This window comes from Chaetodon auriga, chromosome 12 (assembly GCF_051107435.1).
Source record: "Chaetodon auriga isolate fChaAug3 chromosome 12, fChaAug3.hap1, whole genome shotgun sequence".
Taxonomy (NCBI): Eukaryota; Metazoa; Chordata; class Actinopteri; order Chaetodontiformes; family Chaetodontidae; genus Chaetodon; species Chaetodon auriga.
The window spans coordinates 8,122,388-8,144,987 of NC_135085.1; the positions used below are offsets into that span (position 1 = coordinate 8,122,388).

At 42.6% G+C, this 22,600-nt stretch overlaps 1 protein-coding gene across 1 annotated transcript in view; it reads left to right on the top strand.

The window, feature by feature from the left end:
- The window catches only part of gpr158b (G protein-coupled receptor 158b), a 56,104-nt gene that overhangs the window by 6,174 nt on the left and 27,330 nt on the right, over window positions 1-22,600 (top strand). The window contains exons 2-5 of the mRNA XM_076745166.1: window positions 2,421-2,526; window positions 15,944-16,046; window positions 20,868-21,079; window positions 22,199-22,267. Of these exons, the coding sequence (XP_076601281.1) occupies window positions 2,421-2,526; window positions 15,944-16,046; window positions 20,868-21,079; window positions 22,199-22,267 (490 nt within the window). The remainder of the gene's footprint in view (window positions 1-2,420; window positions 2,527-15,943; window positions 16,047-20,867; window positions 21,080-22,198; window positions 22,268-22,600) is intronic.

A 22,600-nucleotide genomic window follows, 5' to 3' on the forward strand; every position in this document is an offset into this window, starting at 1 on the left:
CCAGCAGGCAGATGGAGGTAACGGGTGTCAAGCTCATCCACCAAACCACAGAGGATAGAGACAGAATGAAGAGAGATGGAGAGCGCTTATGAATTTTCATCTTGTGCGCGATGGTGGAGGAAATTACTGGGAGAGTTTTGCAAGAGAGAGAGAGAGAGAGAGAGAGAGAGAGCGACAGATGAGCTGGTCTCAGATCTACACAGAAAGCTATACAACAATAGCTAAAGTGAACTAAGCTCAATCAGTTCAAGTCCCAGGCAGTTTTCCTCTAATGCTGTATTGCAGTCACATCCCTGAAGAGTATTTCACCTTATTCACTTCTCAGTGTGGATCTGTGATGGCTCACTGCTGCAGAGGCCAGCAGTCTCCATGTTTTTACCTTTAAAACTGCACCAGCATTCTGCAGAGGTGTTTGGGTTTATAAGGAGATAGAAAACACAAGAATCTCTCTCACCTTTGGTGGGAAAGCGCTGAGTCTGCATTGTTGCTGAACAGCACACACTTCATGTGTAATTACTGTTTTTAAAACTTTATATTGAAGCACAAAATAAAGAAAGCTTCCACTGGAACTATGTGCACTGGCCACAGGTATTAAGGAACTAAAGCAGCCAAGCCAATGCCTTTAAGGATATGTCTGGTGATATTCTGTGTGTGTCTTATCCTCAACAGTTCCCATGAAAACACCCACACCCACAATGAACTGAGCCTTCTTACAAACATTGTCAGCGTAGCCAAAGCTTAATATATCTTATTCCTCGGTGCCACAAAGCTCCACTGTTGTTCAGAAACTATTAAAAGCCACACTGGGCGCCATGTTCCTTCATTACATGAGCACAGTAGTTTATTTTGAGTCGATCCCAAACACCCCATCTTGTATACTCCTCAGAGCGCTGGATGTGTATTCATCTTAGTTGAAAATAAACCCCAATGAATGCATTATTTACTTTAAGTTCTCTAAAAATGACAGGGCCCTGCTGTTTTAGGAAATTAAACTCAGCTCCTTGTTTGGTTGCTAAATCTGATACAGTCTTAAACACCAGCCCTGCAGTAAATTCTCCCTTCATGAAGGTTGTAATGTTCAGCCTTTGTTGAAACTGTTTCAGAGAGATGGTGCTGATTGAACGCTCAGATCATTTTAGAGGATGCAGTTTGTGGTGCTGTTGAACTGTATTGACATGTGTTTTTTTTTATGATTTTTGTCCACCCCATTTCTATCAATGTGAGCAGGGGATAACAGAAACAGCTCTCTAATATCCTCCTGTTTAGCTCTGTTTTGGTCTCCACTACCTCCTGAGGAAAATACCCGACTCTTTAGCCACTAAATGCTTTGCGCACCAGTTAGTCGCTGCCTTTGTCTGCTGGGCAGGTAGTACAGTGGGCTTATCAGAGCCTTTTCACTGAAAACAGCATCACCTTGCCAGAGCGATTTCAGCCAGTTGGCACAACTATTGGCAAACACCCAGGACAGCTCCAGAGTCTGACTGAGACTGCGGCCATGATACAGGTCCACAACCTGACACCAGTAACATCACTCAAATATTGGCTAACGATCTTAAATGAAATGAGCACTATTAGTACTTAAGCTTATAGTGTGACAGAGGGGAGCCAGGGGTTAAGAGTGGAGAGAATGGTGATGAAGTGCAGAAACAAGCTGTTCATTCTTTTTTAGAGGAAACTTTTGTTTTATTAAAGAAGTGAGGAGAAAGCTCGAGACAGCTTCATGCTGTAGTGTCCTTTTCCGGCCAAAACAATATAGCCTTTATACCGAGTACATCTCTCAGTGCATGTCTGGCAAGAAATAGCATAACCTTGCAGAGCAAGTATTTATTAAAACTTCAACCTTGCTTCTGTTTCTTTTTCTCTTCACTTTTATCTCTCTCCCTCTCTTCATTTTTCACACTTTGTCACTCCTATCACTCTTAATTTCTTTCCCACTTTCAATCTATTTCCTCCATTCCTCTCTGTTTCCACCCCCGTTACCTTGCTTCCTCCTTTTTTTGACCTCACCTCCCCTGAGCATCACTCTTCCTGTTCTTTTTAATTTTCTTTTCTTTCATTCTGGCCTTCCCCGCCTCGCCTCCTCCTCCCCCCTCCTCCCCCTCACCCTGATTTGCTTAACCTCGTGTAACTTTGTCAACTCCTTCCCCATCTTTCCTTTCCTCCCTTGTCTCACATTCCTTTCCTTTCTACTTTGCTTTTCCTATATTCCCATTAAATGTATTTCTTTCTCTTGTCTTCTTTATCATTTATCCCAATTTACTAATCCTGTATTCTTTAACTCTTCTTCCATTTTTACTTTGTTCAATCTGTTTAATTCTTTCTTTCACCTCCTTATCATCTGCAATTCCTCTGTCTCCTTCCCCTAACTCTACACTATCCGCTCTCCTCCTCACCCTTCCTCCCTTCTGCCTCTCTTGCAGGGGTGTCGTTCGTGTGGATGTGAACCTGCAGGATGTGGACATTGACCAGTGCTCCACCAGTGGCTGGTTCGCTGGGACTCACCGCTGTAATCTAACCAGTATGGAAGTGAGTCTGCTCTACAGTACGGCTGTCTTCATCATGATCCATCAGCGATAACAGAAAACGATCTCACTTCACTTTACTTGTCTGTTTTGCCCTTCTGGTGTGCTGTTAATGAAGTGAATATATTTCATCGTTGCATTCAACCATTTGTTCACTCATACATCCTCCAGTCTGCTCCTCATTTCCTTAAAATCAGACCCTGTGATCAAAGCAAATAGGTGCATCAAGCAGGGGAAAAAATGGTGTAATATGTCAGAGTAAAAGCTCGAAAGAGGCATTTGACAAGAGCCTTTCCTGTTGTATTAGTGTTGTTCACCACCTCCTCTCACAAGCATGTCCCTCATCGAAGTGTCCTTGACCCCACTGTGAGGCTCCCTGGTTGAGAGCATCAGCTAATTGAGCAGCACTGAAAGAGTAAAGCTGTCCGCTCACTGCCACAGTGGCTAAAACACGGTATCTGTGGAACGCCTCGAAGGAAAGACATCTCATCGAGACCAGCGGAATACAGCCATGATAGCAGCTCTGAGGCTGCACAGCAGTGCTATGAGCTAAATGCTAATGTTTGTATGCAAACATGATGTACATTATTCAGTATCAGTGGACTTTATCTTCTGCCTGTACAAAACTTCATGGCAATTCTTTGGACCAGCATGGTGGGCTGACTGACAAACCAACAGTGCCATTCATGGAGCCCCAGAGCTCAAATGTGACACAAGGACTGTTCTTATCACTGCACGGGAAATTGTCTGAAAAGGCAAACCACAGACAGTTCAGGTGCGGGGTCCTTGTCCGTAATGGCGAGGGTTGACAATGGTGACTTGTGTGTGAGTGTCTTCTCCGTGGCGTCGTGTTTTTACCTGTGTGTGACCACTGTGATGGAACTGGCAGCAGCCATACATCATATTAGTGTCTGTTAGAGCGTCCGTGTGCTGTTTGCATGTGTGCGTGTGTGTCTTTGTCAGTGTGTGGTCTCACCTGTGTGTTTGCTGCCTTGCTCATGTCAGTGCCAATGCGTTAGTTTTATGTGATGTATTGCAGGAAGCCTCTCTGGCTCCGACAGGGGAGAGTAGCTGCTCAGGCTTGCATGGCATGTCGCTGGCCATATGATGTATAATAAATGCAGTGTAATGGATTGCTGCAAGATGTGGTGAATAATTGACCATGCTCTTTGTCTGTGTGCCTCCCCCTTCTCAGTCTGTCAAGGTTTGGGGTGGGGGGGGGAAGTACAGAGGAGACACAGGAGGTCTCCATGTTCTTCTTGATCTGCTGCTCTGTTTCTTTTGCATTGTTCCATCTTTATAAGCAACTCTCTGGTGACTGCTGTCTGGTAAAATCTGAGTGGTGCTGAATATAGTGCTGCAACTCTTCTGTTCAGATCTGTATTGGCTGTGCGTGCAGATGGTGTGTGTGTGCACTGTGTGTGGCATCCTATTATCATCACAGTAGTGGGCAGAGGCAGCCTTGTAGTTACCTTCCAGCCTGTTCATCTAAGACCACTTTCATGGAAATGCTTTGAGTTTTCCAAGGTGTCTCCTCTAAGTATGTCAAAGTATACATATTTTTGTTCATATTAGGTACATTTATGTGTATGTGCATGCAATTTTACCTCCTACTCTCTGTGCAAACGTTTGCTTTTAAACTGCTCATGTTCTGTACTTTAAATGAACCCTGAGCCTGACACATTATGGGAGGACATTTTCAGCGGATCATTACAGAGCTCACCGCTCGTTACACTCGTCCTCTGACGATTCTCCTTAAGCACCATATTTGGCCAAGCGGCAGTGAGTGACTCAGTGCCATCTTGAATCAACAGTGTTATTTGTCTCTCACTGTTTCTCGTGTAGGATTGTTGGAAGCAAGAATTAAGACCTTGAAAACAGTTCAGCATTGAAGCTATGAATATCATTACAAATGTTTTGTTAGAGGGGACAAGTATTGACCATGAAACTCTATTTCTAGCGGTGGCATCAATCTTGTCCCTCTACGGATGATTTCATTTTGTAATGAAATCAACAAAAGGAATTGATGTCACTCTAGAATAAATTCAGATATATTACAGTAGTCCTCTGCATGTGTAAACAAGGCGTGCGGAGTCTTTCGTGGCAATCCGTCCAATAGTTGTCAAGGCTTTTACTCATAACAAAAAAAGTAAAATGTAGTCTCGGTGAGGCAAAACTGCTTCCATCACCTTAGATCTCTAATGATGTGGAAAGGCATGAGAGTCGACAGTTCGCTGATGGTGTTTGAGCTTCTGTAATATGACTGCCAATTAAAGGACTGTTACATGGAGAGAGGTTAGAATCACATCACAGTTATTTAATGGGGAGTGATGAAGAGTTGTTGTGATGTTGAAAATGTGAGTGAATGGCTTAAGTGCTACTCAACAAGTGGGAATTAGCCATTGAGTTCACACTATATGGATTAGTCATAATATTTGTCGATGAACTGTCTATAGCCTCTATTAGAGAGTCTGTTTCAACTTATTATTGCAATGCTGTATAAAATTTCAATTTAGTTTGACCTCGTCGTTTGTCATTTTGTGTTATTTCTCTCTCAGTGCTTCACTCTTTTTGTTTCTTTCCCCAGCTGTTGTTCAGCCAGCCCGTCGCTCAGACTTTGGTGTAGTACTTTTGGGACTTTACCTCATTTTTTTTTTTTCAAATCAAACTGTATTTAGGTAGAACTTTAATAAAAGAAAGTTGTTTTTTTTTAACTTGTTGGTACAAGCCAAGTAGAAACGAATTGTTTTTTGTTTTTTTTTTTCATCCCAAAGTCCCCATTTAACAGTTCATTTCTAAATCTTGCTAAATACATTTTTTAGGAAATGGGCTGTGGAAAGTCAATGTGAGGCTCATTGCCTTCCCCATCAAGTACAAACGCACCCGGAGGCTCTGTCTCAGAGAAGAACACAATAACGAGACAGTTTCTAGTAATGTGACGGAGCATCATGTGCTCTGCAGAGTGTGCAGACTATTACCACAACAGTTCCCTTCTCATTGTTACTATGATGTTCAGTCAGTGTGGAGCTGAACAACTTTAATGTCAACAATCTGCATTTCTTCTCCTCTGTTTATTCTGCATAATGGTGAATAGCCTCTTTTTAGCAACCAGTTTTCTTTTTCTTATGAAGGCAGTAATGAAACCTGAGGACGTTTAGGCTGGCAATGACTGTGGCTTTTACTTTACCACTTGGGGGCAACACAACAAGCTGTAAACACTAAAATATTAGCAAACAGTTGCCTATATACACACCCAGCATCCTGAGAAAAATATGTCTCTTTAGCTTACACTACATTCATCTGCCTGTCTTTATATATATATATATATATATATATATATATATATATAACCCCCAACCTCCTAAATTACGAGCAGCCTCTTTCATATGACACATTTGATCCGAACCAATTAAGGTGGTTCCAATGAGGAACGCTCACAAAACACCAATTTTACTGTAAATTGTAGATTAATTAGCTGTATACTGTTGAGCATCCTTTCGCTCAGCTACATCTTCGTCTTCTTCTTGGCCTTCTTTCTGGTCTGCCCAGATACAGCAAGGCTGTGGAGGACGGCAGGATGTGTCACCATGAACCAAATACAAGACTTCATGCATTATGGATAGTCAGTCGTAGGGGAAGCATCTTACATAAGGAACCACTGCTTATATAATTAGACGAGGACTTGAGGAATGATTATTGCGTGTGATTTGTGACTGGATGCGTCTGAGTATGTTTACATGTTTTCTTCGTTGTGTGTGCTTTTTAAATGAAAGTAAGCATCAGTGTGTGTGCAGTATGTTTGCATATGCATCGATGTGTGTGTGTGTGTGTGTGTGTGTGTGTGTGTGTGTGTGTGTGTGTGTGTGTGTGTGTGTGTGTGTGTTGTCTTTCTCCCCATCCTGTGAAACGTGCCGCTAGAGATAAAGGGCTTCAAAGGCAGAGCTCTGCTAATGAGTGTAAACTGCTGTGACAGCCAAGGAGGGTTACCCCCTCTGTCTCTCCTCTCGCTTTTTCTTCTCAATCAGCTACACTTCCTCTTCTCCTTTCCCCTGCTCTTTTCCGCGCTCTCTGTTTCCATGGCTATTCACTCCGCCAAATTTTGCTCTGTCTCTGGCACTCCCACTTCATCTCTCTTTTACTCTCTTGTTTTCCTGTTTTTGCCTTTTCCGTCACCCTTACCCCCGTCTCTCTGTCTCCATTTTCTTGAAGCCAATTAACTCCTCTGAGGAGGGCACGAAGACAAGCCAGAAATGATGCCTCCATCTGTCAACATGTCATTCTCTGTTTTTTGCCAGCCTAATCATTTGAACTGACCACGTTGAGAGACAGTCCTCGCCTTCTTCTACTGCCTTAAATCCCACAATAAAGTCCTTAAATTGGTGACCTCAGCTGTTGCCACTGCAGCTTCCTCACAGCGCACACCGAAATTTGTGGATTTACCTTTATGCAGTCGCAGAAATCACAACCTGGCAAAGACAAAAGCAGCAATACCATTACCTCTCACCTGCGCTGCTCACAGCAATGTGTGAGTCCCTTTATTCTGAAAAATTAATTGCCTGGACACATGTGGCCCTTCTCTGCCCCACTGCAAGAAACCAGGCTGGCTCTGCAGGCTCAGACTGTATGGGGTGAAAAAAGGGGCATAAATTAAATATTTGTCCCTGCCTTAGTGGTGTGTCTTTTGCAGTCCTTATCATCTCTGGCACATTGCAGAGAAAGAAGAGGATTTAAACTTCAAAAGTCTTAAAGTCAGTAAAAATACTGTTTGTAAGGAACAGACTACCCAGCCGAATAAGACTGCAAAAAAAAGTCTGCGCAGGATGTTAGCAGTAATGGATATTTAGGTAGAAGGAATATGCTGGATTTGGGGTTTTCGTCTTAGATATGTCATTCTGCATTTGTCAGGAAAGCAGACACTAGCAAGACCTGTTTTTACCTGCCTTATCTCTAGCAGGTAAAAAAGGTGATTTGAGGAGCGCAGGAGACAGAAAATAACCTGTTCTGCTCTGTCTTTTCCTGTTTCACTTCTCCTCTTTCTGTTTTGTTCTGCCAGAGGCTCTCCATCTCTCCTCAGGGAGTTTCAAGCTCTACAGCTAAACCTGGGTTGAAGTGTTTCAAGACTCAGTGTATCTGTACACCAGTTGGCATTGCATGCGTGTGTGTGTTTAAGCATTTTTCTTTCTATTTTTCATCATCAAAGGAAACGCTAGTGTTGATATTTTAAGATGCATTTACAAAAAAAAAAAAAGGTCAAACCAAGGCGAATAAACCCTCAATTTAATGAAGCGAGCCTTACTGTACAGCTGTGGAAATGTAAGAGGCTTTTGGTGCATTCAACGATATACAGTGTTCAAAAAACGCTTTCTCTTCTGTAGGCTGCAGGGAACATATATAACAGAGCATGAATTCACATTGTGACTTACCGTGCTGCACAATATCCATTAAAACCTATTACCATCTGGAGTGATCTGTACACCTCCATGACTGTAACACAAAGAGGTTTCTTCCCAAACGGGCCCACTCTTGCAAAACATGCCACTGCAAGGTGTCTGCTATGAAAGCGCCATACAAAAGGTTATGGTTTGTGGGTTACTTTTAAATACTCCTTCTTATACTGCACATGTAGATGCTTATACAGACTGTGACAAGATGCTGGTTAATGGGTCCAGGCTATCGAATGCAGCACGATGTGAAGAAAACTAGCAGCACAACTTTAGACACTTACTGAACACACTATTTATCATGAGAATTTAATTGCTGGACCTTTGTCAATATGAAAACTGCATTAATAATATAACACCGCACATAGCAGTTTGAGGTCACACCTCACAATAATTCAGCTGTTCTCAGTGGTGGTGCACTGACCACAAACACTTTTATTAAAAAGGGAATGTTGCAATAACCTTCCACTCCTTAATAAAACATCCAGCGGAAAGATACTGCAAGCAAATGACCAGGGAATTCTTAATGTCTGTTTTAATCAAATGACAGTATTCATTACCCTCAGGTTTTACCCTGAAAAGACAAGACAAGCTATTGATCTGAATTTAAATGTGACACTGCCATGCTGCATCACAAATAACAACTAGACTGTTGCTCGAGTGGAGCCTGAGCAGGATATTTGATGGCATGGCTTATTTTTGACTGGTGAAATTTAAATGAAAGAAAATCTTAAAGGGGAATTACGCAAATTTAATCTATCAACCTGACTTCACTAGTTGGGGGTCGTTTTCTCCAGAAGCTGGAGATGTGAAGTTTGAAAGAGCTGGCAGGAAGGGTTTAAAGAAAACGTGCAATCAAGTCGCATCTTGGGACATGAAGCGACAGTGAACTCCCTCTTTTGTTCCTGATCCTTGGCCACACATTGAGCCTCCTCTCAATTCCAGCTCCTCTTGGCTAGCTTGTCACAGTTCTTCGCCAGGTCATTTTTGATCCTCCAGGTTTTCTTTCGCCTGGAGTCCATCCAGTGCAAAGTTTGGGGTATAATCTGCTTCCAGTTCTCGATCCAAACCAGGAAGTGAAACACGGGATCTTGACCCCGTCTGCTTTAATGTTGACACTCTGTCTTAAACTCATCTTTTGCAAGTCCCTCACCTTTGAAATTACGACTAAACTGCTACTAAATGGCCTTTTAATGTCTGCTTTCTGGAAAATCCTTCACACTGGACACAGCTCAAAGATATACCATAAAGCTATAGGTAGTCTGTGCATAATATGCTCCGCAGTATTTTCTGGCCAGCATATTTCTTCTTTGATCTTTAATTAGGTTGATGACGCACGCATCGGAGCAAAAAGCGAGCAAGGAGAGCGGAAGGACAAGGAAGCATATAGCATGGGGAGGAGGACGAGACAGGCGGGGGGGACGAGGAGTGACAGCAGAGAGGGACAGTCGTCAGGGAGGATTCATCCTCCACAGAGAAACACCATTCACTCTCTAATCTGTTGCCTGCAGCTCAGCGGCTGCCACGGCAAAATGTAAGAGCCTGTCAAGTCGGCAGCAGCAGTTGGATCTTAATTGAGTGAGGCCTCCCAGTCGAGTCCATGCAGGGAGCTGGGGACCACCCACCCAGATGTCTGTGTGGGAAAGCTGAGGGTTCATCTCATAAGTCTTAAAATGCCAGGCGAGACTTGCATTTCCGAAGGCTGCGAAGCCAATCAGTGGTAGCTTTTTAAATATTTTCCCCCTTTAACTAACTTCAATTTGAATCGCAGCTTTGAAATTCGGAATTCACAATCCCACCGCTTCTGCTCCCTCAGCTAATGTCCTTTAAGGATGCAGGGAAACCAACACTTAGCTCAGCCCTGGCGACTCCATCTCCAGTCACAGCACTGTCACCGCAACAAGCCACCGATCAATAACCCAGCGTATATGGCAGTTTATGCCTTCTAACATTGATGGAGAAATTCCAGACAGGCTTAAGTCCAAGGTCTCCTCTCCTCAGACATCCACTGTTTCAGTGGTTGGTAGTCTTGTGAAACAGCAGCAGGCAGATTCCCTGCCCAGGGGACAGAGTGATTGTAATGCTTTTAGGGTTTAATGCTTTCAGTGTATTTATAGATCTCTGAGGGACGCCGAGTGCCTCTTCTCTCTCTATCTCCCTCTCCCGCCTTTTCTCTCTTGCCAGCTCCCATCTTGGTGTCGTGTTCACAGCTTTTTATCAAGTAGCAAGGCGTGAAAACTGAAACAGGTACCACCGGCTGTGGCCCAAACATGAGGGGCCTCCACGTGAAAGTTACAGATAATTCTGTGGAGGAATTGTTTTTACTTGCATGAAAAGGATGTTTTACACGTTGTATCGAGTTCTGTTGTTGTATTTGTCCTTGTTAGACAGAACAGGAAGTGCTAGCTGCGTCTTAGGGGGCTGTTAAGTTATGATTGATGCTCTGATATTTGTAGAGATTAAGTTTGAACATCAGTTCCCAAACTTTTCATGTCTTTAAAACAGCTGGGTCTAATTTGTAATATGTATTTTTCCTGTGAAAAATGGAGATATTTCTGGCTTGGCCAATGTGGAATTAAAAGCAGAACGATTGAAACATATGACTGAAGCATAAGTCAAAGAGCAGCAGCTTCTTTCCAGACTCATCACCGTACAGCAACATACATCAATAACACAAAGAGAAAATAGCCTCCTCTCCCAAACAGAAGTGGGATAACCTGAACACAATGTCAGGTTAAATGAAGTCAAATTGCAATTGATAAACTCTACGAGATCTGAGAAAATGCATGGCTCTATAATAAAACATCCCCTCCCCAGGGATCCCTTCTTAAAATAGAGGGGTTTGCACTTTCTGTGATTGACAACGCAACCTTGAACCCTGTCAGTCAAGTGTGATGAAAAAGAAGCTGAATTAAAAGCCCCCACTGCATCCAAAGTAAGGTGCAATTATAAAACACTTTCACACTTGCAGCCTGAGGTCTGATGAAGGTGATCCATCAAACTGAGACATGTCAAACGACCGTTTCATTCCGCTTTCATAGTGGCTGAGGAAAAACGAGGCTGGCCTTGGCAGCATTATACTCCCTGCCTTTAGATGTGTGTGTGTGTGTGTGTGTGTGTGTGTGTGTGTGTGTGTGTGGGTGCATGCATGTGCGTGTTGTTGTGGGCATGAGAGTGTATAATTTTGGTGATAGACGTCATATGGAGCAGTGTGCTGGTGAGGCAGTTCAGGGGTACTGCGTGACATTAATCTAGTTTCGGTGGTCCTTGTCAATCTCCTGTGTGACACGCATGTTTTCTGTATGAGACGCTTGGGATCTGAACTCAAACTAGTTCTGAGAACTACATGGGCTCAAATCCTGTACGAAGGTTGGAAACAACAATGCTCCTCTCATTCAAGGTTGAAATTAGCCAGAAGCTTTTTTATCTGACTCTCTTATTTGCTGTGCATTAAGATGCACTTGGGAACCAAGAACTGCCTCTGCCACGACAGCACAGACAGGTTTAATAAATGCAACAATTTGGATGCACGGAGCCCTATAAAGGTCTAAAATAAGCATCATATTTCATCCTAGCCCACCTCACTGTCCCTGGGTATGTCTTATCTTAATGATTCTCCACTTCCTTTGGAGTAAGCAGAAAATAAGTTCTTAACAAATGCTGCTGGTGAACTGTGTGTGTGTGTGTGAGTGTGTGTGTGGCTGGCTGTGGTCGGCAGTTCCTCAATTTACCAGATCTATCTATCTATCTATCTATCTATCTATCCGTCTGTCTGTCTGTCTGTCTGTCTGTCTGTCTGTCTTTGTCTCTCATCTTTTCGCCTCGGCAGATGTTGAAAGTTTCAAAAGTTGGACTCCAACTGTGTTCAGGGCCCTCAGGGAGGCTGAGTCCTCAGCTCGCCACCTGCTCCTCCAGTCAGAGGTAGAAACATCCTGGCCGAGACCCAGATTCATTCTGGGTTGGAGGAATAAAAAATTATCAGGCTCTGGCTCAAAGCAACGACCCCTTCCTGTGTTTTCTAGACTTTAATTTCACAGGTATGCTTATCTCCTGAGAGAGAACACACACAACGTAAACAAACACACACACACACACACACACACACACACACACACACACACACACACACACAGATTTGCTCCAGCAGTAGATGAACTGCAGCTTGCTGTGGCTCAATTTCTGTTTTTTAAACTTATTGCTTTTCAGGGTTTGTATGCAAATTGTGATTTAGCAAACGCGTGAGCATAGCATGGAAACAACACTTTTGCATAAAAATTCTCAAAGCTGTTGTGAGATTTAGTCACCCAAAAGCTGCATGTTGGTAGCTGTTGCAGCATTGCATATATACTGTAATTGTTTGGACATCTGAACCCTCAAACCATGAAACATGACTCATCTGCCCGCAGGACAGAAGCATTTATCAACCTGTGTGTGTGTGTGTGTGTGTGTGTGTGTGTGTGTGTGTGTGTGTGTGTGTGCCGGGCTTTCTCTGAACTGTGCACTCATGACTTTTATGGCAGTTTTCAATTTTGCTCTTTAATTTCTATTCATGACAAGTCGCCATACGGATACTTTATTTGCATAAATATAGTGAACCTGCTTTCCTCTCTTAGGGAGAATGAGATGCTCTTATCTATGCGGACCTATTTTTGGCCACACCAGTGACATGGTAAAAATTTCAGTATGTTCGTCCACCACTTAGGTTAAATATTAGATGAATTAGCATGGCAGGACGTTTCCTCAAGAGCCGGCATGAGCAGCTGTAATGTATTTAGTGCTAATCAGCAAATGTGAACATGCTGACACGCTAAACTAAAATAAGGTGAACATGGTAAATTTTACCTGCTAATCAGCATGTTAACATTGTGTCATTGTGAACATGTTAGCATGATGCATTTAGCTGCCTTCCGAAGCTTAGCTGTAGACTCTTAATCGTGATTTATTGTGCCTCGTAAGATGGCTTTCTTGTACAATAAAATGTTCCCAGTGCAGGTTAAAGCCAGAGGGCAAATAAAATGATGCTGAATTACAGTAAATAGTAATGGATTATGCTACCGTAACAGCTGTTGTTTGGTTGGTATTGGGTGCTTTTTACAGTCATGAAAATGCAACAAATATCTCCCAAGCTTGCCATAAAATTCCCTTGAATATCCACTGTTGCTTTGTGGTTGATAATCTTATGCAGAGTCATTTTTTTCTGAATAGACATACTGTACGGTAGCTTCACAATGGCTGTATGTGAATGTAAAACAAAATCAGTGAGACTGGGTCTTTCTTCCTGGTGACATTTATCCCTCTATAGGCCATTTGCCTCGGATTCCTGTATTACAAGAAGGGCCTGAAAATAAAGAGGCGGAAAAGTTCAAGATGGATTTGTAGCTATTGATATAAAACAGCTGAAACACACAAATATGTCACTCATATCATTATGCTTATATGTTTCATTTTTCTTCACAGCTAAACCAAAATAGCTTGAAGGATCTCCGTCTGACACACTTCACATTTCAGAGCAGTGCCTGCGCACTTCAGTCAGTCAGCACCTTATAAGAAACAAAAGAGGTGAAGTCTCCGAGGTGTAAAGCTCACATTTCTTCTTCCAAAAAGTGGAAACATGCATCATAACTCCCAGGCCTGCTTGTCTTCACTGGTGCAACACTGGAGCAGTGATTTACTGTATCTGTTTATTCTGTCAGCCACTTAGACTTCAGTTCAGGCGTTTATACCCTGTACAGCCCATCCCTCCTGCCGCCGCTTCCCAGTTTAGAGATTTGGGGCGGTTTGTCAGCTTTGAAAAACAACTGATCTGTGCAGAAGTTCAGTGAGGAAGCTTTGCAGGAAGCGTGCAAAGCTCGACCGCTTAAAAAAATAAATAAAGACGTGAAGAGAAATAAATCGTATCAAAACTGAAGGATAGTTAAAGGAGAGTACCACCGAAATACCAGACAAAAATATGTTTTACGTTGGGTTTATGGCTGTTAATGTTCCTGTCCCTTTTACATGTAAATGGTATTAACATTACACCAAAGCCCCTACACACTGTTTGGTTGCTCGGTTGTATCTGGTTTCAATTGACAATGAACTGCTTCAAATAGGTGACGCAGCAAAAGTAGTTAATTTAGGTTAAATGAGTGGTGTGACTACAAGGTTGTTCTGCTGGTATTGCATGTATGCAACAGTAGTACAGCTGTACAGGAGGAGATTAGCTTAGCTTAGCATAAGGACTGGAAGCTGGTGGCAACAGCTAGCATGAAAGTTCAAATATACACCTGACAGAACCTCTAAAGCGACAATGTATGGGAGCGTATCTATGTTCCCAGGGTCCTATGTTCCCCAATATTCTGTTACCACACATTAGCCCTCCCATTATGTTTGACCAAACAATCCTAAACTTAACATCAGAGCCTGGGAACACAGGCTAGACTCCCAGTGTATTCCATTTATTTGATCCGTAAGCAGACGAAATGTAAAAGTGATGAGTTGTGGTAACCAAACCACATCCAGCATGTAAATTCCTGAGCTTCAGAGGTGCTGATAGGCCTATTTCTGAACTCTGAAGACAGCCAGGCTAGCTGTTTCCCCTCCCTCCAGTCTTCGCTAAGCTTATTGACTCCTGGCTCTACGAACTAATGCTCTACTCTAACTCTCAGAAAGAAAGTGAATAAGCAGATTTCCCAAAATGTCAAACTATTCCTTCAACATGGACTCTGCTTAGAATATCAGAGAAATACTGATTAGTGAAGTGTGAATATAGTCCTGCTCTCCACAGCTGCCGTCCCTGAGGAGATATACTGTTTTTACTGTTAGCATGCAATGTAATGCACTATTTATGTGCATTCATGCCAAATTTATTGCAGCTTTATTTTAGGACAGAGATATGTGCATTCACATGAGTGTGCACCGTGCTCTACTGCTGCCTGCGTGTGCGTGTCGCTGAGTTCACTTCCGCTCCAGATGGCGTGTAAGCCCATGTAGCTCCCACAGTTATCAATGCAAGCTGGAATTATGCAGACACGCTTTAATTCTGCAAACAAGCCTTAATTCTTAATTTAGATATTAATTAGTTTCCCTGTTACTTGGCAAAGCCGTGTGATTTCCCCCGACACCAGGCATGTTTATAACTGGGGCGTCTGCTGCTCGACGCTGCAGAGAAGCATGTAGATGATGTAGGAGACTCAATAACATGATTGAAACAAGTTCATTAACCGAGACCGCAGCAGTGGGCCTGAGAAGGAGTGTAATCAGCAGCAGACAGTGAAAACACAGAGGAACTGTACTTAATTCAGCTTGTGATGTCTCTTTTAGCTGCCGAGACCCTGTATAATATTCAAATTCTGTGATTTCTGAGTCTGTAAAACACTGTGGTCTATGTTTAGCCTTCTGCATTATAAATGTTACAGCATTCACCGTCAGTAAGCTGCAGTAATCCCTTTGTTAGTCGCCATGAATCATCCAGATCTGGACAATGTTTTCCTGCAAATGCAAATATTTGGAAGGTCCGACACCAGATAGCTCATATTTAGTCAAGAGGCATGTTGAAGCATGTTGTGAAATAGTAAGAATATTGATGAATATGTGAATGGAATAATCAACACAATCACTGTTTATTTCTGTCTAGCGAGTGTGATTTCGCCTCATGTTTACTTGACATCTGTTTGGGTTCATTTTCATTTTGGATTAGACAATCTTTTTTTTAACAAATGTAGGCCTGCAACAAACAATTATTTTCTTAGCAATCTGCAGGTTATTTTGTCGAATTTGGTCTGTAAAATGTCATTAAATAATCATTTTGTAGAAGCAAAACCGAGTTGCTTTGGCTGAGACTCCATCTTCACTGATCGTCATGTTATTTCTCCTTCAGCTTCTCACTTCTGCCCTCATGCAGCTCCCTCCTCTGATACTCATGTTGACATCAACCAAAACGACTGAGCGCTGATTGCTGTGTTAATCTCTGGTTGTCTTTCTCTACACTTTTTCCCCAAGTGCACTCCCATCGTCGGCCATGGATTCGTGTTGGACAAGTACAAGTGCCAGTGCAGGAGAGGATTCTACCATCCAAGCCGAGTGGCACTCAATGGCTTTAAAAGTAGGTTACAAATCCCTCTGTGATATAAAAATACATTTTACAGCAAGCTGTCAGATCAAAACTTTGAATCTTTCAAAGCAAGCTTTTGGGATTTACAAAAAAAAAAAAAACATTTTTTTTTTTTTTTTTTTTTTTTCAGTTGACAGCCACACATTTTGTTTGAAATTCGTCTTATGTCTTGAATGGGTGTCTTGGGGCTTGTGAGGTTATGAAAGCTCAATATTCAGTCAAAGGATTTTGACTGTTCTCATTGTGGAAATGCCTACTATGTTTCTATTCTGAGCGCCAGTGGAGCCACAGGTGGCATCTGAATCACAGACCTGTTGGATTATAAAGTGGCTGTTCACATCTTGGTGGCATAAACATGAATAAGGTTCAGTCACACTTTAGCTCATTGTTCAGTCAGCTCAACGACACTTCCTTACTGCTAAGCTTTCTGTTGTCACACAGGATGTGATGGCAGATTCACGGTTTGAGATTCTTGATTTCATACAGAAGCTCTTGCCAATGAATTTTGCCAGCTGAGACGACAACTGTAGCGTAATGCTAATGCTAGTACTCCAGGTGATTTTTTACCATTCACAGCTGAACCCTGTGGAGGCAAGAACATGTGTAGCAGGGTAAATCTATTCTGCCTGAAGTTCAGTGTTCTCAGTGACAATCTGTCTTTTTCCGACCGTTAGCACCCCGCTCCCCCGTTCCCCTGAAAGAAACAAAACGTTTTATTTGCAGTATGTTATTTACTTAATTCATGTGCACTCGTCTCATTTCGGCTCAGAGTCTTAACTCTGCTTTGCTGTCGTTTTGTGATGAGCCTGGGTTTAGCCCCTCTGCACGTCTCCGCTTCTTTCCCAATGGTAATCCCACTCTGCCTCTTAATAGCCAGTGTTAGGCATGTGGAGTGAGATGGTTAGGGTTAAATGTCAGAGTCAGAGCCAGTCAGAGGCAGAGAAGGAGCGGGTCATGGAATACAGGTGGAAAAAACAGCGTTTCCACACACAGAGTGGAGCAGAGGAGGTGAGAGACAGGTGAAAAGAAGATGACGTAATTTATGAATGTAATCCATCTGAAATTCACTTTCAGTGGATAGCACTCAAAACAGCCTGTCCTGAGCCAAAGAGGACAAAGATGGCTTTGAATTAATGAGTGTTCATGACTTTGTAAGGAAAGCACTGTAAATTAAAACTAAATATGGGAAGAGTTGTAAAATATGACAGTCAGGTGTGGCAGACACAGTGAATATGGGCTGAGAACGTGCAGTCAAATCTGAACCAGTGCACGCAGCTTGGCTTTGGACCTTTTCTCCACTGATGTTTCTTCTTTCACCCTTGCGATTTTCATGTATATCCTCAGCTTTACCTCCCTGCTCGTGCTCTGAGTTTGAATGCCTGTATTCTGACACCTTGACTGAGAGCGCTGCAGTGTCCTCCGGCAGAGAGCTTGGCCCTGATGAGCGAGATAATCAAGCAACGGCGGTGGTTCTCATCCCTGACTCCAACAATACAGCGCCCCGAGGGGGATGATATGCTAAGCTGGAGCTTTATTGTAATGCAGCGTGATGAGGCCTCTAGTCAAACGGCTCAGTCTGCGAAGAGCCTCATCTTCCAAACCCCGTGCAGAACCCGTCATTAAAAATCACCGCAGCTCAGACTGGGTCGCAGTAGCTGGCGACCCCGATTCCCTCCCCTGGAACCTGTCTGTTATTCCTTGTGCGTCCCTTAAAACAGACCAGACTGGAAACAGATTTTCTATTGTTCCCTAGCAACAGGAAAAAAAGGACAGATATCAAACAGGAGACGGGTTGGAGAGAGAAAAACAAACTAAGAAATGAATTATTTGGAAATGTGCAGTAGAACTTCATGAAACATGATATTTGATCCGATTGTCACTCTGTAGTTTGTTCATAGGTAGATGCAGCACTTTAATTCAGAGGGCACCAACATGGCTAATACATACTGTACATAACAAAGCGGTGATGGTTGGTTTTGTTCCATTCAGCAGCTGATACAGAGTGAATCAGACATTGGCTGAGTCAGTGTGTAGATTCGTGGATCTTTAAATATCGGTTCCTTAATAGTGTGTACAGTCTGTTCTGTAGTGACTTACGAACTTTATAGTCCACAATTTTGATTTCTTTTCAGGAACGGCTTTCTAGCTAGTCATTATTTGGCAGTCAGCTCACAATTTCTGTCTTATTCACAACTTGGAAAGCTGTTAAGGATTGTGTGTCCTGCAATGTTTTAGATAAAGGCTCAGTTCAGAACTAAAGGTGTTCATACAGTAAGCGGGAAAAAAAAAAAGCAAAAATCTTTCCTCAAAATGTACCAGACATTCGATGCAGCTAAATTAGTGCAAAAACTCATATCAGATGACTGCAGTGTAAACAAGCAAAATGTCACCCATTACAAACTGTATCAATACTGAACGTAATAAGTCCTATTCATCAGCCACACGTGACGCATTTACCATCCGAAGCCATCTGTCTGCTCCTGTGTCAGCCATCGCCAAGTGCCACGCTGAAACTAAATGTCAAACTGATCACCAAAGGACTGATGAGCCAGACGAACGTAGGCACAATTCATCAAGCAGCCATAACAGACAGTAACAAGTAACAAGCGTCTCTTCCTCACCAGGTTCTGTACAGAACTGTCCATCGCTGCTTTGCACCCCCGGAGCTTCTAATTCTGCAGTCTGAGCGAACTGGGAGGTTTCCTTTTCGACATAATGGACATTTTCACCTGTTACCATTGTGATGCGTGCAGTTTAAGACCCAAAAACAGCTTTAAAGACTAACAGTCACTGAACAACACTTGTCCGGATGATCACTCCTGTGAGGGAATCTGATGGGTGGCAGGTGCTGCTTGCACCTGACAACTGACCCCAAACAGAGAGGTGTAGAATCACTGTGAACATCTAGATGTGTGAGTCGAGAACTGACAGCGTGATGGCGTTTCTCTTTCCCTTCTTTCTGTTCTTTCCTTTGGTCCTGTCTCCACTCATTGTGACAATTATTTCACCCTCTGAAGTCAAATCTAAGAACAGGTGTCTGAAATCAGAGCACTTCTGCTCTTCTGGTAGTCAAACACATACTGTACCAGACTAATATAAATACATTATTTAAATATGCAGAGATTACGCTCTCTGAATATATATGAAAAACAACCACATTTTTACAATTATATCCCATTTTTGACGAGATAAGTTGTGCAGTGACTGGTGTTGGCAACAAGCACAACTTGACCATATGTGGGAACGAAGGAGCTGAAGTTAGGGTGCATGCAAAATGGGCTATGGGAGCTTTTTGGATTCTTATCAAGAGCTTTTCCATTTTTGTATTTTCATTGGGCCTGCATTGCACTACTTTTTTTTTAAGTTATTAATTATGGCCCAATGCATTCTCATTGGTATTATTCCACTCACCTGTTTATTTCTTCATTAAGACTCTTTTATTAAGAACTTGTTGAGGTCCAATGCAAATCATGTTTCATTAATTCTGATGCATGGTTAAAATATGTTATTTTGCTCCCAGCTAAGCTAAACCTATCGATATATCTGTGTGAGAAGCATGAAACAATGATTCACTGCAGAAAAAAAAACAGCTTCTGGCATAAACCGTGCCCACATCTGTCATAACTCTGAGTACAGATAGAAATACAGATGTTTTTGTTACATAAACAGATACAGATATAGATAGCACTTTGCATCACACTCCTAACAGATACTTAACATATCCTGACACCAGTGAAACTGCCATTGTGAATGTCAGTGAATGCGTTAATACCATGAAGATAAACAGCTTCTCTGGGATTTACAGCAGCAAAAGATAGTGGGGGGGGGGGGGGGGGGATCATGCGTCCTTTTGTTATCAGGTCACCTCTGTCCTTTCTTTCCTAAACCCCTAAACAGAGTGAGACTGAGTGGGAAAGCAAAACCACTTTGTGTGATCAGTGACTGCATGAATGCTTGATAAATTCATCATCAGTTTCAACCCAACTTGTGCAGCTCTCATCCCGGGTCTTCCAGCACATTCTTTTGCAATCATGCACTACTGAAGCACTGTACAACTTTAGCACAGTGTTTGCATACTGTATGAGCTCTGGGACTTACAGAGGAATTACATGCTCATCAAGCATCATTTTCAAGAAGAGCTGCACAGCGTCTGTGTGGTGAGGATTTAAACCCAAGATTGACTCCAAATCCTGCCGCAGCAGACAAGTTGCAGAATGAAGAAATTATATTTTTGGCAGTCATTTCTTTACATGTAATTGATTAAATTCACGTTTCAAAGGCGCTTAGCCGAACACGTCCAGTCATGCTAATGTGAGCACTCTCAAATGAGATAGGAAAAGTAATCTAGGGACAGATTCGATAAACCGCATCCAAGTGTGCCTCATGCTGGTTTAACAACAATTATGCAGGCCGGAGTGATGAAGGGAGCGGTGTCGCAATATTTTATCCTCCCCTCCTTCATTATTCCCTCGTCTGCCTAATTAAAGCCTGTATTCTTGTAATCATCACCCCCGAGGCTTTGTGATTTATTGGATTGATGATTTCAACTCCTTCAAATTGATTAACTGAGCATTTAATAAGATGTCAGTGTGCAACAGCTAAACGCAAATTAATTACACTGATAATCCTTGAAAACACTCCAGTAAATCAGACCTGGGTTCTGACTTGTGATTAGATACGTAATTTTTCTAAAGGCTCTTTTTCATCTGTCAGAAAAGCACAAATGCTTTAGCTCTGCAGGACCAAACAGCATGTGAATACTCCCAACATTTAAATATCTGATTGTCACTTAAAGTGCCGTCACGTCCTCAGGTAAGGACCAGGGCTCTAACAGAGACGAGACCTCCGACGTGTCCAATAAGTGCCTGCCATGCCGCGAGGGCTGCCCCTACTGCCGGGACGACACGCCCTGCCTGGTACGGGAGGATGGCGCGCTGCGGCTCGCTGTGGCCTCCTTCCAGGGTCTGTGCATGGTGCTGGACCTGGCCAGCATGGTGGTGGTCTACCACTTCAGGAGGAACAAGGTGAGGGGGAGCTCAGACTCGCAGTTCGCTTCTGCTCACTTTTGACTCTGGGCGTGTGCACAGTCTGCACATAGAAACACTGATGTAGGAATATCTTAATAAGATATATTATAGCTTCTTATCTTATGCTTGCAACTAGAATTTCCAGAATTATAAAGCTGTTTGATGAAAACAAACAACAACAACAATGACTACAGGGATGGATTTAACACTGTCAGTAACTTAGAGGAGCAATTCTGAAAAATAAACATTAATTTGCTGTATATATGCATGTATTCACACTGCATGCATTTTACAGGGAGTACCTTCATGAAGTGAAATAAAAGACATTCCATCTATGCTTCATTGCTTTTTCCTTAATGAACATCGACATAATAAACATCCCGCACAACGTACCTGAGCTCTTCATTTAAATCCACACAGGTTCACAGCAAAGCTATGGCATAATATCTGCTCTAATAGAATAAAGGGAAATAAATATGAGATCCTCACGGTGTAGGATAATTACAACCATTCCTCAGGCAAAGTTGAGTTGAATTTCTCCCCGTGTGCTATTTATAGACACTTGTGCTTCAAATTCTCCTACGTTTGTTCAGCTCACAAGAAATGTCCCTGGAGCCCTTTGAATTTACATAAAAAAACATATGAAATCTTCTAGGAGGTCATGTGGGTAATTAAATCCAACCTAGAAAAGTGCTGTCATCACCTATAGACTTGTTTCGGGGAAGGTAAAACATAAAATATATACATATATACACACATATATATACATATATACACATATTCCACCGCTCTTTGTATTTGCATTGAAATGATTTTAATATTTGCCTGCAGTGGCAAAGAAGCTGGAGCTATGACTCTTCCCAATACCCTGTTAAAACAAACCATGATGTGAGATTGACAGCAGCAGGATTTGAAGAGTCAACCATGGCCCTCCCTCTGCGTATGCGCCATGTGCTGTCACAGCAGCATGAATTTTAGGCATCATGTCAACGTATAACCATGAGAGGCCATCATTTCTCAACCTTCCTCAAGTACAGCACCTTCTCACTGTCAGTGACTGATTGATTGATTGATTGATGGAGGGTTTGTTTGCTGTTTCTCTCTCCTCATTAACAGAGCATCCGAACATCTGGTCTCATTCTGCTGGAAGCCATCTTGTCCGGGGCGTTACTGCTCTACTTCCCGGTAAGTCTGCATTCAGATATTAAATGGCACTCACAATTTGCTTGACAGCGCACACTCCTTGAGCAGCCACTTTTTAGAAATATAACAGATGCCATTGCAATCACAATCTCATTTGATTAGTTTCACTGGAGTTGAACCATGATGTTGATTACCTTGCTGAGCGTCGCAGGTGAGCAACCTGTTGCTGCTAAGCTCCCGCTGTGGCTGCTTCTAACTCACCTGCTGTCAAAAAATGGCACAACTACCTGTAGGACTATGTTGACACCACTTTTTAAGGAATGAATGCTAGTAGCGCCAAACACAGTGGCAAACGCATCACGTTTCCTGTGCCAT